The 18830-nt window shown below is 36.6% G+C and overlaps 1 protein-coding gene across 2 annotated transcripts in view; it reads right to left on the bottom strand.

Annotated features, from left to right (window-relative positions):
- Positions 1–18830, bottom strand: part of LOC123561853 (fibrocystin-L-like) — a 168570-nt gene that overhangs the window by 55925 nt on the left and 93815 nt on the right. For both annotated transcript variants that reach the window (XM_045354507.2, XM_045354508.2), the window contains exons 34-37: positions 17025–17187; positions 11940–12096; positions 7090–7255; positions 725–934 (exon numbers count right to left, since the gene is read on the bottom strand). In XM_045354507.2, coding sequence (XP_045210442.2) covers positions 725–934; positions 7090–7255; positions 11940–12096; positions 17025–17187 — 696 coding nt within the window. The remainder of the gene's footprint in view (positions 1–724; positions 935–7089; positions 7256–11939; positions 12097–17024; positions 17188–18830) is intronic.

The raw sequence follows: 18830 nt of genomic DNA, 5'->3' as shown, positions 1-18830 counted from the left end.
TTAATTTTGGAGATAGGAATTTGCTTGCAATAAATTTCAAAACTATATGCCTTTAAATAATAGCTATATATAGTTGCATGCAAAACTTTAACCAGGATTTTCTAAGTCCAAAAGGTGGCATTATTTGGCCAAAATGCATGTCAGAGTTATGGGACTTGATGCTATCACCTGGTTTTATAACCCTGAAGACACAGGTGAAGTTTCAATTCAATATCTACGTTAGTTTTGGAGATAGGAACTTGATCTTGTGAGGTTGGATATTGACCTTTAAATGCAAAACTTTAACCAAGATTTTCTAAGTCCAAAAAGGGGCATAAATGTCAGAGTTATGGAACTTGACCCAGTGAGGTTGATAAATGACCTAGAAAAGAAAAAAATAAGATTCAAATCTAAATGCCATTATGATAGCTATTATGTACATGCATTCAAAAATTTAACTATGGTGTGACACCGATGCAGACGCCAGGGTGAGTAGAATAGCTAGACTATTCTTTGAATAGTCGAGTGAATAGTCGAGCTAAAACTAATAACCAAACATTGTAAGTCCCAAAACATTCAAATGTCTTCATGTTGATTATGTATTAAAAGTTTCATTTGAACTGGATGAAACTGTAGGAGTTGAGTACACAAGAAAGGGCGACATATGGAAAGATGGACAGTTCAAACAATATGTTCTTCGTGGGTCTTTGACACACTGGTGGCATAAAAAGTAAGATCAACTTGCCATGAAGATCAAGAGTTCCATTTCTGACTGCCAATACTTTCGTGCCATAGATTGGCAATTCTTTATCAACTGTGGTACCATACAAGGTGATTATAGCCTTGTGCCTGAACGGTTCAGATTCTGTACCGACCTGCAGAACACCCCTATCAGTAATCATGATGACTTTAGCTTTCAGCTCAACATCTGTCTCGTCAAAAATCAATTTTCCACCTTAAATAAAGATACAGAACTCTAAAATTAAATAAACATTTGACCATCACAGTGCAGTGTTGTTTTTAATAAAATTACATAATAAAGTATATATATATATATATATATATATATATATATATATATATATATATTATCACAAATTGGGGCCATCTATACAATCACTCCTGGTCAAAATATGTATCACTTTCTTTCATATATATATATATATACACACGTATCAAGCCTACAGAAGAATGTGTGACTATTTAAATGCAGTTTAGAATTTAACTTATTATCCTGTGAAATGATTTTGCTCTTATTAAAATTTCATTGTAATAATTTTGAGCGGCCCAATTTTGGCCGGTCATATGTATTCCTTTTGAAAACAATTGTCTATCTGATTAAGATCTAATGCTTTTTTGTGGCATATTTATTCTTCAATTTTATTTTGATAATAAAATCTGTAAAAAGATCCTTTGGAAGCATAGAATGCAACCAAGCAGAATAATAGCTGACTCGGTTTGACATAGTCTGTTCATTAGAGTTAATGAAACGTGCAACATTTCTCACGCCCCCTAGCACCAGCTTAAGCTGAACATCTACAGAATGGACTCCATGATCCCAAAGGACCAGTAAATATAACTGATCAAGAGCTCGTCGAACACGAAATGCCCCCCTTGATGCATTCAGTAATTGCACAAGGAACAGAAATTATATGCTCACTGAAATAAAAGTTCTACCATTCTGGTTTAATCTGACCTTGACCTTAAACCTAACAAGAGATTACAGAGTGAGCTTGGTGCCATCCACTGAGCCATTTTTGAATGTTCCAAAATTCAAGACTAGCTCAAGGTCAAAATCAATGTCAAATTTCATTTCGGTACAAAACAATGTGTATGTGGTCCAAATTTGAAAGCTGTGGCTTAAGAAATGTGAAAGCAGGTCACTAGATCAATTTCAAGGTCAAAGTTCATTTCGGTAGACAGAACTATGCATGTGCTTCAAATCTGAAGGCTGTAGCTTGAGAAATGTGGAAGTAGGTAATAGGTAAAAATCAATGTCAAATTTCAATTCAGAACACAAAAATATGCATGCGGTCCAAATTTGAAGCCTGCAGCTTCAGAAATGTGAAAGTAGGTCACTATGTCAACCTCAAGATCAAAGTTCATTTCGGTACACAAAACTATGCCTGTGGTTCAAATTTGAAAGCTGTAGCTTGAGAAATGTGAAAGTAGGTCACTAGGTCAAAATCAAGGTCAAATTTTATTTCGGAACACAAAACTATGCAAGTGGTCCAAATTTGAAGCCTGTACCTTGAGAAATGTGAAAGTAGGTCACTAGGTCAATCTCAAGATCAAAGTTCATTTTAGTACACAAAACTATGCTTGTGGTTCAAATTTGAAGGCTGTAGCTTGAGAAATGTGAAATTAGGTCACTAGGTCAAAATCAAGGTCAAATTTATTTTGGAACAAAACACTATGCATGTGGTCCAAATTTGAAGCCTGTACCTTCAAAAATGTGAAAGTAGGTCACTAGGTCAATAACAAGGTCAAAGTTTTTTTCGGTACACAAACCTATGCATGTGGTCCAAATCTGAAGGCTGTAGCTATAGAAATGTGAAAGTAGGTCACTAGGTCAAGATCAAGGTCAACTCATGTCAAGGTTCATCTTGCCACTCAAAGCTATACATGTGGTCCAAATTTGAATTATGTAAGTTATGGACATGAAGGTTCTAAGTTTTTCCCTATATAAGTCTTTATGAACCATATGACCCCTGGGGTGGGGCCATATTTGACCCTAGAGGGATAATTTGAACAAACTTGGTAGAGAACCACTAAATGATGCTACATTACAAAATATCAAAGCCATAGTCTTTGTGGTTTGAACAAGAAGATTTTCAAAGTTTTTCCCTATATAAGTCTATGTAAATCATGTGACCCCCAGGGCGAAGCCATATTTGGCCCTAGGGGAATAATTTGAACAATCTTAGTAGAGCACTAGATGATGTCATATACAAAATATCAAAGCCATAGGCCCTGTGGTTTTGGACAAGAGGTTTTTCAAAGTTTTTTCCTATATAAGTCTATATAAACCATGTGACCCCCGGGGCCAGGCCATATTTGACCCCAGGGAAATAATCTGAATAATCTTGGTAGAGGACTTCTAGATTTTGCTACATACCAAATATCAAAGCCCTAGGCACTATGGTTTTGGACAATAAATCAGAAACCGTTTTAACTGTTCCTGGCCAATGTGACCTTGACCTTTGATCTAATGACCTCAAAATCAATAGGGGTCATTTGCTGGTCATGGCCAACCTAACTATCAATTTTCCTGACATTAGGCCAAAGCGTTCTCGATTTATTGCCCGGAAACCATTTTACTGTTCCTGGTCACTGTGACCTTGACCTTTGACATACTGACCTCAAAATCAATAGGGGTCATCTGCTGGTCATGGTCAACTTCCCTATCAATTTTCGTGACCCTAGGCCTAAACGTTCTTGAGTTATCATCTGGAAACCGTTTCACTGTTCAGGGTCACTGTGACCTTGACCTTTAACATACTGACCTCAAAATCAATAGGGGTCATCTGCTGGTCATGACCAACCTCCCCATCAACTTTCATGATCCTAGACCGAAGTGTTCTTGAGTTATCATCCAGAAACCGTTTTACTATTCAGGGTCACTATGACCTTGACCTTTGACATACAGACCTCAAAATCAATAGGGGTCATCTGCTGGTGATGACCAACCTCCCTATCAACTTTCATGATCCTAGGCCCAAGCGTTCTTGAGTTATCATCCGGAAACGGATTGGTCTACATTCCGACCGACCGACATCTGCAAAACAATATACCCCTCCTTCTTTGAAGGCGGGTATAATTAAAGTACAGGGAGACTTTTTACAGCCACCACACAGCTTTCATTAGCACCTGTATGCTATATCAAGTGAACATTATCCACTGACTGTTTTTAATCAACTGAGTAATGATCTGAGCAGCCTTCATTGCTTTTATGCCTCTTTCTCGTAATTCTGAGCCTTCTCATTGAACACAGCCTTTGGAAAATTAGCATTTGCAGGTATTTTCTGTTTCTAAATTTTATGCATGTTGTGGCAAACCATATGACAGTCAAAAAGGAATAAAAAGAAAATAGTATTATTCACATTAAAATAGAAATATACACATCAGAAAATTTTGGCACAAAATTGGCTTATCAAAAGTCACTTGGGTAATATATAACCCTTTTATAGAAAACAGTAACCACTTATTGTAAAACTTTTTTGTCTGCAAACACAATTATATATCTGTTCTTAATTAAAAAAAAGAAAAAAACTTTAAAAAAAGCCTTAGTGTTTGAGAGCTAGTACAAATGATCACAAGTCTCAGTTCTACAAGAAAGCATCTGGCTGTTTCAGGTCAACATGTGAAAGCCAGGATTATTCATTGACAACAATCCTTCATGGAGATTTTTTAAGTTTAAATGTTGGAGTATCAAACTATAGCAAAAACTATTTTGAAACTTAAATCTATTACTGATAAGAGCTGAAATACCAGTTAAAGGGCTTGGAATAAGGAGAAAAGGGCATACTTCTTTCATACAGTATTGGCCATAGTACACCAGTTTAAACTCCCCAGTAGTGGTTTTGACACTGCCAGATTAAAGGTGTGCCACCTCATGATTGTTTGTGTTTCTTTGTAATATCATAGTCTTATATCATTCAATTCATCTTCTATATGCGAACAGTATATATTATGTAAGCTGACAGTGTGAACATGCATACAATTGAACAGTGTGCTGTATACGTGGCTTTGTTCTCTGAATGTTGCTTTTCCTGTTGGACCTTATTTTCAATGATATTTTAACCATTACTCTGCTAAATTCTATTATGAACTTGTCCACCTTTCAATTTTGACTATACCATTAACTGTTAAAAGGGGTGCTTACCAAAAAGATACAGACTGAATAGCGAACAGTGCAGATCCTGATCAGACTGCACGGATGTGCAGGCAGATCATGATCTGCACTGGGCAAAAAGGCTAAATCAATCATGTCCAGCATGATAAAGCTTAAATGTGAACTTTTTTATAAACTGACCTAAAAAGGCTATCTAAAAGAGTAAGAACTTAACAATGCTAATATGTTTGATTAAGAGGTCACATTTTATTTGGCTTACAATTGACAATCTTCAAAGGAGATTCAGAAGCAAAAATGTAAAAGCTTAACGAGAACTATAACAGAAATTTCTGAACAATTCTTACTTAGTCTTGTACACTTGAAATACTTAAGGCCTGTAATTTCGATATTCAGAAAAATCAAACTAAGCCTTTATTGTGAAAACTGTTAAAACATTACCTTGTTTTGAGCAAATTGGTAATGATATGTCTGTCTACTTGTGAGTACCTTATTACAACTGTTTACTAACCTTGTTTGAGAAACCTCTTTCTGGATGTATTACAATGGTTTTGCTTTTGATGTTCTGATCAACTAGATCATTGTGTTTCTGTCTACATTTGTTTAGAGTAATACATCTGTATTACTTACCATGTTTGAGTAATATGATGGTTCTTAATGTATTACAATGGTTTTGCTTTTGCTGTTTAGAGTAATATTTACGTTCGCCCTATTCTTTTCCATTGAAAATTATGACGTTCACTTTGTACAAACAGCAAAAGGAAAGGCGCCAAAGTTAGGACAATGCAGCTTTGTGGTAACGGGCTGCTGTTTTGACGACGTCAGTGAATAGACAGGTAGAACATTCCTTAAATGATGTCGCAGTTGTTTCGTCTGGTGAACAGAATGGCCAGGAAGTTGATTTTAAAGTTGAATGCAACGAAATTTGTGCAATCTATAACATAATCATGTTAACAAATGGAAAGGAAATATAATGCAGATATGAAAAATGAATTATTTTCTGAGTGAAAAAAAAAATTCATTTCTTAAATGCATTTGCTTCACTTAATTTGTTTGAGAATCATGGTCCTACATGTATTTAGAGTATTACAGATTCTAATTCACTTTTCTTGTTTTGAACAACATATAGTATTGGTATTTCTGTGTGCTTGTACAAATGGTATAAATGTAAGAACTAATTTATTGACTTTGTCTTTAGCAATGTGGTTAATACCCCAGTCACACATATGGTGCAGATAGCTACGTCTAGCCAAGGACAGAAACGTAGCAATCCGTATCGAGTCTTACCTGAGCCGTACGGATTACTACTTTAAGGTACGGCTCAGGTACGGATCGAATGGATTACAACGTTTCTATCCGTGGCTAGACGTAGCTATCCGCGCCGTATGTGTGACTGGGGTATAAGATATTTCTGTCTACATGCTTACCCAGCATTACAATTGTTTTTCTAAACTTAATAAGAGCAATCTTGTAATGATGTTTCTAATAAAAAGAAAGTACAATATTATAACTGCTTTATTTACTTTGTTTGAAGCAACTTGTGGAGTTTCTGTCATTAGAAGATGGAATATAACAACCATTCAAATTACTTTGTCTGAGATGTGTGGGTCTACATATACAAATCTTATTTAAACAGCTTTACTTTTCTTGCACACAGTGTCATGTATGTTGAGTAGTTGAGTATTTCTGATTGCTTACTAAGCCTTTTGTGAACAATGTATTATGTTCTTACCTGTCTACAAGAATTGCTTTACTGATCTTACTTTTAGCAGTTTGGTCATGATGGCTGTGTCTATATACAACTAGAATGGCAGTAGAGTTTTATAAGTACTTTATTTTCCTCATTTTGAGCAACACTATCTCTGTCTTTTTGTCTACCTTTAAACTGCGTACTTTGTTTGCTAAATTCAAAATGCTAGGAGCAACTTGTTCATTGTATTGTCTGTTTACAATTGACATACCGTACATGTATTAACTTTGCAGGGGGTGGCAGTGAGGGTTAAAACAGTTAATGAGGTACCAAACCTCACTCTTATTCCCCAACATTATTCAAAGTTACAGGACAGAAGAATCCTTATACATGCCTTTACAGTATCACAACTTATGTACAGATCTTGTTTCAGGAACACAGTTATGCTGTTTCTGTCAATGTGACTGTGGAGTGCTAAAGCTGGTTAATTTTCATTTTCTGAGAGACTGACTGACATGCTGTTTTTTGTGTACATGCAAAGAAAGACTATTAGAATCAGTTAACTTACCCTGTATCAGCAAGAAACTGAGAACTGGTGTGTCAGTATCCAGCAACAGTGTCATACCACGTGGAATGATGATAAAATCACCTTCTTCAGGGACCGGTCCACCACCCCATGTGTATGGGGATGACCAAACATCTATGTAGCTAAAATCTGCATCACCAGTAGTTTCCTTTAAAGAATAAAAGAACTGATTGGAGAAATGATAGAAAAACAAGAGCTGTCTCCATAGGATGACATATGCCCCCGATGGCACTTTGAATGAGTAGTTATGGCCGATGTTAGAGTTTAGGACCTTTGACCTACGGAGCTGGGTCTTGCGCGCGACATGTCGTCTTACTGTGCCACACATTCATGCGTAGTTATTTTAAAATCCATGCATGAATGACAAAGATATGGACCGGACACGCCCATCAATGCACTATCATGAAAAATGACCTTTAACGTCTAAGTGTGACCTTGACCTTTGAGCTACAGACCTGGGTCTTGCGCACGACACGTCGTCTTACTGTGGTACACATTCATGCCAAGTTATTTGAAAATCCATCCATGGTTGACAAAGATATGGACTGGACACGCCCATCAATGCACTATCCTTTAATGTCTAAGTGTGACCTTGACATTTGAGCTACGGATCTGGGTCTTGCGCGCGACACGTCGTCTTACTGTGGTACACATTCATGCCAAGTTATTTGAAAATCCATCCATCGATGACAAAGATATGGACCGGACACGCCCATAAATGCACTATCCTTTAATGTCTAAGTGTGACCTTGACCTTTGAGCTACAGACCTGGGTCTTGCGCGCGACACGTTGTTTTACTGTGGTACACATTCATGCCAAGTTATTTGAAAATCCATCCATCGATGACAAAGATATGGACCGGACACGCCCATCAATGCACTATCCTTTAATGTCTAAGTGTGACCTTGACCTTTGAGCTACGAACCTGGGTCTTGCACGCGACACGTCGTCTTACTGTGGTACACATTCATGCCAAGTTATTTGAAAATCCATCCATCGATGACAAAGATATGGACCGGACACGAAAATTGCGGACAGACTGACAGACTGACAGACCGACAGACTGACAGACCGACAGACTGACAGACGGTTCAAAAACTATATGCCTCCCTTCGGGGGCATAAAAATTAGTTATAACAAGTGTCCGAGTATTGCTGTGGCAATACAGAAGTCCCCCACCGGTATAAAACTTTGTTAGTGTTCATCCCTTGTGGTTGTTGGCAACAGTGTTAAGACTTAAAATACTTCAAGGTATTTGAGAGCTAAGAAACAAAAACCATTTCTACTTAAATTTCAATAGTGACCTTGAACTACAAGCATAGATCATGTACATGACACATTATCTCATCATCGGGAACATTTATGTTCAGTACAAAGATAATTCATCAATGCACATAAAAGTTATGGAGCGGAATTTTTTTTACTTGACCTTCAATAGTAACCTTGACCTTTGACCGACAACCATGGGTCATGTGCGCAACACATAGTCTAAACATGGGGAACATTTCTGTCTAGTAATACAAGAGGGTCATGATGACCCTGGATCGCTCATCTGAGTAATATGAGCAACATAGACAAGTGTAAGAGATCAGGTAAGAAAGTCAAATATAAGAAAGCATTGAAATCTTTTCCCAGTTGTGTGAACGTGTTTCAAACTGATGCTAAAATATTAAGAAAGTAGGTCAGTAGGTCACATTCATGGACAATGAAAGTCAGTTTTAAGATCGGTGTGAAAAACTGTATATGTCATCCAAATTTCAAGGCTGTATCTTAAAAAACAAGAAAGTAGGTCAGTAGGTCAATATCAAAGTCGGATGACCCCTAATTACTTGGGGTCATCAGGTAATTATAATTAAACAGTCTAGGAAATACGATCAGATAATTTTTGAAGTATTTTTTCCTATATAACTCATATAAAAACTAAGTGACCCCGGGGCGGGGCTTTAAATGGACCCTGGGTCATGATTTGAACAATCTTAGTAAAGGACCACTAGACAATGCCACATGTAAAATATCTAAGCTCTGTGCCTCTTGGTTTCAGAGAAGAACATTTTTCATGTTTTACCTACAGAACTCTATGTAAATTCAAGGGACCATGGGGCGGGGCCAATACTGACCCTAGGATCATAACTTGAACAATCTTAGAAAAAGTCCACTAGACAATGCCACATACCAAATATCTAAGCTCTAGGTCTTCAGGTTTCAGAGAAGAAGATTTTTGAAATTTAAAATATAGTCATATAGGGAAAATAAGCCCCGCCCCCTGGTGGCCATGTTTTTTAACGAAATAGAATGGCTTAAGCAATTTTGGTTGAAAGTCACCTAGACATCATTTCTACAAATTATTTCTGAAATCCGGCTAACAGTTTCTGAGAAGAAGATTTTTAGCGATTTTCCTTTCGGTTGCCATGGCAACCACAGTTCTAAATGGATTTTAATTCTTTGAGCAATTTTGAGAGGGGGCCACCCATGCAAGGATCATTTCTGTGAAGTTTGGTGTAAATCTGCCAAGTGGTTTTAAAGAAGAAGACTTTTGAAATTTACAATATAGCCATATAGGGAAAATAAGCCCAGCCGCTTGATGGCCATGTTTTTTTACCGAAATAGACTGGCTTAAGCAATTTTGGTAGAGGGTCACCTAGAGATCATTTCTACAAAATATTTTTGAAATCCGACTAACAGTTTCATAGAAGAAGATTTTTAAAGATTTTCCTTTCTGTTGACATGGCAACCACAGTTCTGCATGGATTTCAATTCTTTGGGCAATTTTGAAAGGGGGCCACCCAAGGATCATTCCTGTGAAGTTTGGTGTAATTCTGCCCAGTGGTTTTCAAGAAGAAGATTTTTTTAGAAATTGTTGACGGACGACGCACGACTGACTACGCACGACGGACATCAAGCGGTCACAATAGCTCACCTTGTCACTTTGTGTTCCACCGGTAGGGGACTAAAAATATCCCCGTCACAAAACAATTTCATCAATAACAAATGGTTTTTTCAACAGGAACAGAATGAAAAGGCACTGATATCATAATAGACTAGCTCCTAGACTATATCTTTTTACTTTTTTATGATTGAATGTAGTGAACTGAGTTAGTCTATATCCTGTGTTCAATATCATAGTCTAATGATTTTAACATCATTCATGTGAAAATCTCTAAAATAGACTGACTTTTGTCTCTATGAAATGGAATTAGACAAACAAGAGGGCCATGATGGCCCTATATTGCTCACCTGTTTTCATTGCACTTGAGGACAAGAAGGTCCTCAGAAAAAATATCTAAGTCCAAAGGACAGGAACAACAAAGGGAAGAAATTTAACCAAAAAGAAAACAAAAATTCTTACAAGGTACAGATATGTCAAAATACACCTAAAAATTGGAGGTACCATCCATGTTGTACCACAGAAAAGTGGTCTCGGTTTTTCCCTACGGCCAATAATAAAAAAGTTACTAAAAATAAGCTATTTATAGTAACGTAAAAGGGAAGTAATTAAAAAATTTTACTGTAAGTGAACAAAAGAAGGATCTGCCAAATAAAAACAAGAGCACTGCAATGCAACGCAAATGCAGAGCAATATACACACAAAACAAAGTCATATGACCTTTGACCTCTAAGTGCGACCTTGACCTTGAAGTGAGCCATCCGAAACATGCGCTCTGCACGTCGGTTCGATGAAGTGAACATTTGTGTCAGGTTTCTTTGAAATCCTTCAAGGGGTTCAAGAGTTAAAGAGCGGAAAGAAAATTGCTAACCAACAGACACACAGACAGACAGACAGATGGACACCGAGGCGATAACATAATACGTCCCTTCGGGCGTATAAAAAGGAATCAAGATCTTATGGTGATACAAGTTGTGTGCAAGTTTGGTTAAAATCAAATCATAACTGAAGCTGCTATTGTGCAGACAAGGTCAAAATAGCTAATTTTGGCCCTTTCAGGGGCCATAACTCTGGAACCCATTAAGGGATCTGGCCGGTTCAAGAAAGGAACCAAGATCTTATGGTGACACAAGTTTTGTACAAGTTTGATTTAATTCAAATCATAAATGAAGCTGCTATTGTGCAGACAATGTCAAAATAGCTAATTTTGGCCCTTTAAGGGGCCATAACTCTAGAACCCATTATGGGATCTGGCCTGTTCAAGAAAGGAACCGAGATCTTATGGTGACACAAGTTTTGTGCAAGTTTGATTAAATTCAAATCAAAAATGAAGCTACTATTGTGCAGACAAGCTCAAAATAGCTAATTCTGACCCTTTCACGGGCCATAACTCTCGAACCCATAAAGGAATCTGGCCAGTTCAAGAAAGGAACCAAGATCTTATGGTGATACAAGTTGTGTGCAAGTTTGGTAAAAATCAAATCATAATAAAGCTGCTATTGTGCAGACAAGGTCAAAATAGTTAATTTTGGCTTTTAAGGGGCCATAACTCTGGAACCCATAATTGGATCTGGCCAGTTCAAGAAAGGAACCGAGATCTTATGGTGATACAAGTTGTGTGCAAGTTTGGTTAAAATAAAATCATAAATGAAACCACTATTGTGCAGACAAGAAATTGTTGACAGACGCATGCACGGACTGACGACGGACGAAGGGTGATCACAAAAGCTCCCCTTGTCACTATGTGACAGGTGAGCTAAAAAGGGGAAAATGTAGAAATATATTATTATCAGTCTAGTGGCTTGTCTAATATCATTATAAACTACATTTTTTTGTATTGAAACAAAAGTACAGCTTTCAATACAGTAGCAAATATACAGAATGTTTCAGAAGTCATCAAATTATTTCAACCGTGCCATACATACAAATTGCTTAAGCTACACAAACCTCCTTTGCAATCCCATTTCCGGAGATTTGCACTTCTACTTTTGCATCTACAGATCCTAAATGTGGTCCTGTCACACAAACTATCTCTGTGTCTGTTACTGTTGAAACATCACATTCAACATCGTCTATCATCACATTTACATCATTGACAACAGACCTGACATAAAGCAAATAACAAATTTAAAGGAAAATTTTCATAGACTGATTGTATATATTTTGCCGTGATGCTTAACAGTACTTTAAAAATTTGCCTGTATGGCCCTTTCACGTCCTTCGATGCAACAAATCACTCATTCACTGATACTTTTCTGCAGAAATTTTCTTTGAAATCAGCTGCGCTACTAAATATCGGTTATTCCTACATAAAGCATTACTACATCTCATACTCAAAAAATGTACAATTGAAATTAAAGATAACAAAGAATAACAAGCACCCTTGCGCATATACGCCCTAGTTGACTTTGACCAAGTGTGACCAAAGGGTTATATCAGAGATGGGAGCAAATTTAAAGAACTTGACTGTTAGCCCAAAGGCCCAGGAACAACAAAGGCGAGAAATTCCAAAAAAAAATCACAGAAAAAATTCTTACCAGGTACAAGATAGTTAAACACCTAATTGGAGGTACCCCTTGTTTACACAGCAAAAGTGGCTGGTTTTCCTCGGCATATATAAAGTTACAAATACTATTTATAGTACATAAAAGGGAAGAATTCAAAAAAAATTTATTTATGAAAAAAGGATCTGCAATAAACAAATGCAACGCAAATTGCAGAGCATTACACACAAAACAAAGTCATATGACCTTTGACCTCTAAGTGTGTCCTTGACCTTGAAGCAAGCCATAAGAAACATACGCTCTGCATGTCGTCTTGATGTGGTGAACATTTGTGCAAAGTTTCTTTGAAATCCTTCAAGCAGTTCAAGAGTTACAGAGCAGACACGAAAAAAAGTCATATGACCTTTGACCCCTAAGTGTGACCTTGACCTTGAAGTGAGCCATCCAGAACATGCGCTTTGCACATCGTCTCGATGTGGTGCTGAACAACTGTGTCAAGTTTCTTCGAAATCCTTCAAGGGGTTCAAGAGTTACAGAGCGGACACGAAATTGCTAACGGACGGACAGACAGATGGACACCGGTGGTATAACATAATACGTCCCTTCGGGCATAGAAAAAGAAATTTTCTATTCAGATAAAAAACCCTACCACTATTTTTTATGAGTAAATACAGAAAATATAAAACAAATATTGTTCCTATTATTTCTTTTGTATAACCTGATTTGTCAATACTTGTATTCATTTAAGCAATGTATTCACTCAGTCATATTCAGTAATTTTATAATCAAAATTTCTCAAGCTCATGCAAAATTAAACACTTGGGTTGGAAATAAAACAGATTGTACAAGCGTATTCATCTTTTTACTACAAAAAGAAGCCTGAATGGGTTTAAGGTGCTCACCTGAGGAGGACAATGACCTTTCGATCTTGCTTCTGACCAAGTTTGGTGAACATAAATTAAGCAGTCCATTAAAATATTTTCAAGGTTTTTCAATTTTTTGCTGCAACAGCCCAATACTACACAATCATTTTAATAAACTTGAGAGGTCCAACTGTGGGTGCTACGGATCAAGTTTGGTGAAGATCCATCATGCGGTTCATGAGAAGTTGTTTTAAGATATTTCTATTTCATAACTCTGGGGCCCTTACTTGCAGTCAAGTGGAAACAATTAGATAAAACTGAAAAGTATCCAGCTAAAAATGCTGCAGACCTACTTTAATGAAGACCTAAAGTTGCTCATGAGAAAAAGTCATTAAAAGGCTTTTCTATTTTTAACACTGGCAGCCCCTAAAAGGTGCCAAGCGGACCCATTTGATCAAATTTGAGACAAGTCCATGTAAGATTGCTGCAGGCCAAAGTTTGGTGACCATCCATCAGGCAGTTCATAAAAATAAGTTCTTTAATGGTTGTTTTATTGTTGGCTCTTGCAGCAGTCCCTGAAAGGGGCCAAGCTAAAAAGATATCTACAAATTTGAGATATAAGGGTGTTACAGACCAAAATAAGTGCAGATCCATCAAGTTAGTTCTTGCAAAATATTTGTTAAAAGGTTTATCTATTTTTAGCTCTGATGGCTCCTAATCAGGGACAAGCTGAAACATTTGAATAAACTGGAGACAGTTCCATGTTGCGGATGCTACAGGCCAAGTTTTGTGACAATCCATCAAGATATAAGGGTGTTAAAGACCAAAATAAATGCAGATCCATCAAGTTAGTTCTTGCAAAATATTTGTTTAAAGGTTTATCTATTTTTAGCTCTGATGGCTCCTAATCAGGGACAAGCTGAAACATTTGAATAAACTGTAGACAGTTCCATGTTGCGGATGCTACAGGCCAAGTTTTGTGACAATCCATCATAATATAAGGGTGTTACAGACCAAAATAAGTGCAGATCCATCAAGTTAGTTCTTGCAAAATATTTGTTTAAAGGTTTATCTATTTTTAGCTCTGATGGCTCCTAATCAGGGACAAGCTGAAACATTTGAACAAACTGGAGACAGTTCCATGTTGCGGATGCTACAGGCCAAGTTTTGTGACAATCCATCAAGCAGTCCATAAGGGGAAGTTATCTAAAGCATTTTTTTTTACATTTTCAGCACTGGCAGCCCCTGAAAGCGACCAAGCTGACCTATTTGAACGAAACTAAGCTAGATCCAAGTAAAGATGTTACAGAACGTTTGTGAGAAGCTGTTTAAATGTTTATCTTTTTTAGCTATGGCAACCCCTAAAACTGACAGAGGTCCATACAAGGATGCTAAAGAAAAAGTTTGGTGAAGATCTATCGAGTGCTTCACAAAAAGAAGTTGTTTAAATGTTTCTTTGTATATTTAGCTCTGAAATAACCTGAAAATGACCAAACAGAACCATTTTAATAATTTTGAAGAAAGACCATGCAAGGATGCTTAGTAACAGACCAATGCAAGTGAATATTTATCAACTGGTTCATGAAAAGGCATAGTTTAAACATTTTTCTATTTTTAGCTCTGGTGGCTCCTCAAAGGGGTCAAACAACCATTTGAACAGTTTTGAAACAGGACCATACAAGGTTGTTATAAACCTTGAGTTTGATGAGCATCTTAACAAGTGTTTCATGAGAATAGGTTGTTTAAAGTTGTTTTTTTTTAGTTTAAGCTCTAGCGAAGTAGTCTGAACAAATATTAGTGACGACCATACAATTAAGGATTCTACAGGCCAAATTCTGTGATGGTCCATCTAGTGCTTCACAAGAAGATTTTTTAAAGATTTTACTAGTTTTAGCTCTAGGAACAAGCAGAAACATTTGGACTAATGTGCGAGAACCATACAAGGACACCACAGATAAACTTTGATGAACATCTTATCAAACTTTTACTTTAAGCTGTAGTGGAAGCTCAAGCCGAATTTTTGAACAATAAGAAGTTAACAAAAGGATGCTTCCGGCCAAGTTTGGAGATGATCCATCCAGTGATTCATTCATGAAGAAATCATACAAAGCCTTTTTTGCTATTTTTAGCTCCGGTGCCCCCCTAAAAGGGATCAAAGGAAACAATCTGAATAAAACTGAGAGAAGACCATACAATAATGCTACAGACCAAGTATGGTGAAAGTCCATCAAGTGGATCATGAGAAAAAGTTGCTTAAAGCTTTTTCAATGCTTAGCTCTCAGACAGCCCCTTCAAAAGGGCCAAGCACTACCATCTGGACAAACCTACAGGACAACCATATAAGGAGGATACAGACTAAGTTTAGTGAAGATCGATCCAGTAGTCTATGAGGAGAAGTTATTTTTATTTTCATGCTATAGTGGCCACAAAATGGGGCCAAGCAAAACCATTGAAGAAACTTGAAGGAAAGCTATACCAGGATGCTACAGACTAAGTCTGGTGTAAATCTGACAAGTAGTTTAAGAAGAGAGTATGTTACAGTACAATTGTAGACACAGGACAAAGGAGGATTGATGCCAGACCGACAGACTCAAAAACCATCCTCATTCTGATGTCTTGTTTTATATGATGAGGTTTTCTTTAACCCTTATCATGCTGGACACGAATTATTCTGCCTTTGCGACCAGTGTAGATCATGATCAGTCTGCACATCCATGCAGTCTGATCATGATCTGCACTGTTCGCCATTCTGTCAGTCTCTTTTTTGGTAAGCACCCCTTTTAACGGTTAATGGTACTGTCCAAACTGATAGATGGACAAGTTCATTACAGAAATTTAGCAGGGTAAGGGGTAAATTTTGCCTGTCAGTTTCATTCTAAAACCAGAATTTTATGACATACCAAACATTTGACATAAATTATGCAATGCATGTAGAACAATTTATCACTTCCCTTTTATAAATAGTCCCAGAGACTAACCAATATTTTTGAAGCTGAAGACAAAACTTCTACCAATTCACTGAGTTTTAAAAATGCTTGTGAAACTGAAAATGAATGTAACACACTTAAATTTCGAGACATTCGATTCGAAAATTTGTTTCAAGTTTGATTTTAGCAAAGTGGCAATATTCTTGCCTTTGGCCGTTAACAATATAATGTGAAAAAAAATGGTAAATACATAATTATGTAATATAAACAGTCAAAATAATGAGCATATATTTTTCTATTCAAATTTCAAAATAGGAAACAGTAATTGTTAATTGTAATAATGCGTTCTTTAAAAGTTACCAAATGTGAATGATTGATGGATATGATTATTACACACAGGATATCAGTTTGTTTCAGTATAAGATTGAAATATCTTTCACATGTGAACACCAGATCCAATATTTTCACAAGTGGCATAGTCAAGAGTGAAAATTTAAGATATGGTGTTCATGAGTGAAAGATATTTTGATCTTACATGTAAAACAAACATATTTTCTTTTAATATCATTTTTTGATTAAATTTACCCATTTTATAGTTTATTAACAGTGAAAAATATATTTGATATTTTTCGCTGTGAAAATACCAGACACATTTCACTCTTTTTCGATTATTTACTGAAAAACATGTAACAAGATTTCATCTTTTTGATAAAGTATCATTTAACTGAGCAGACTTACCCAAATCCTGACCCTGATATTGTGATAGAAGTGCCACCGCCAGTCCCTCCTCGAGATGGGCTCACTCCTGAACATGTAGGAGTAAGTGCAGCATTGTAAGAATAGGAATTTTCTAGAGATTTGACAATACCACTTAATGACACACTGACATCACATGTCTGGGCTGAAATATTAATAGCAGTATTCAAAGACAGATTTGTTTCCTCCTAATTTTCCTCTGTTTTCTTTGTCTGTGGACCAAAAGCGACACCACAAAGCACTTATACTGAAGCACATCATTACTTTAGGATTGTAATTTTAAACTGATTGGTAACTATGCTACACAAACTGTATATTATCTATCATTTGCGTCAAGTCGCTATTACAAATTTATACAAATTTGTTTTTAGGAAGTATTTTACACAAGTACCTTCTTTAACAATATCTAAAAGCAATACTCATTTAATGTTGCCAGTCGATTAAAATGCTAAAAAACAATGTAAATAGGCACCGCTAAAGTTTATACTGTAATATTAAGCAAACGCAATACTATTATGCAATAAGTTATGTAGCCTGTTGTTCTGTATCAATTAATCAACAGCACTAATCTGAAAAAAAGGTTGTGACCAATATGCAACAGGTAAAAGTAATAAAAAAGCAAAAGTATTATTGTATAACATTTTATAAACAGTAACAAAAAAGACATTTGAAATGACCATTACGGTTGCCCTTGATACATCAATAATTGCGCAGTGTGTCTCAACAAGAATGTTGTTGTGTTCTGATGTCAACATCATGAAACAATGTCATTTAGGCCAGTGAAATGTTGCTGAATCGTTTTCGAAGCGATTCTCAAATGATGACATTGTGGACGAAAAAAGCATTAGATTTAGAACTGACACTTGCAAGTTTGTGGAAAATATGAACAAAGCCAACTTGAGCCTAAGTCACTCACATGAGGAGGACCCTGACAATCTGACCTCCCTTCTGACCACGTTTGGTGAAAGTTATTTAAAGGTTTTTCCTATATTTTGCCATGAGGGCCTAAAATACATAGCCATAGGAAACAAACTTCATGATAGGAAGTTGTTCATGATAAGTTGTTTAATGTTTTAATTTTTTTAGCTCTAGCAGCCCCTAAAAGGGGCAGAGTGCCCCCTTTTGAACAAACCTATGACCTTATAATGATGCTACAGATGACAAGTTTGGTGAACATCCAGCCAGAGGCTCATCAGTATAAGTCATTCAGAAGTTTGTTTTTTTATATTTTTTGTCAACAGCTGCCACATAAAGGGACCAAATAATCCCATCTGGAAAAAAATTTAACACCCCCCCACCCCCCATTTGAACAAAATGGGCAGAGGACCTTATCATGATGCCACAGACAAAGGGCCAAGCACTGTGCCTCTTCAGAACTTGAGAGAGAACTAAGTAAGGATACTACGGACAAAGTCCGGTGAAGATCCATCAAGTGGTTCATGACAATATGTGGTTCTCATGTGTTTTCTACCTTACCTCCGGATCCCCTACAAGAGGCTAAGTGGATTTGAGAAAAGACCTTACATGGATGTTATAGACCAAATTTGATGAAGATCTATCAGTGCTTCATGAATAGAAGTTGTTTGAAGTTTTTTCTATTCTTACTTCTGGCGGGCACCTAAAGGTATCAAGTGAAACCAAAAAAATTGAGACAGGTCTATGAAAGGATATTTTTGACAAAGTTTAATGAAGAATCATCTTGTGGTCCATGGGAAGAAGTGATCTAAAGTAAACAAGAGGACTATGATGGCCTTGTATCGCTTAACTAAATCAAATGGGTACAGGCTA

The sequence above is a fragment of the Mercenaria mercenaria genome, chromosome 10, assembly GCF_021730395.1.
Source record: "Mercenaria mercenaria strain notata chromosome 10, MADL_Memer_1, whole genome shotgun sequence".
In the NCBI taxonomy this organism is placed as follows: domain Eukaryota; kingdom Metazoa; phylum Mollusca; class Bivalvia; order Venerida; family Veneridae; genus Mercenaria; species Mercenaria mercenaria.
This window is presented reverse-complemented; position numbering and strand designations above follow the sequence as displayed.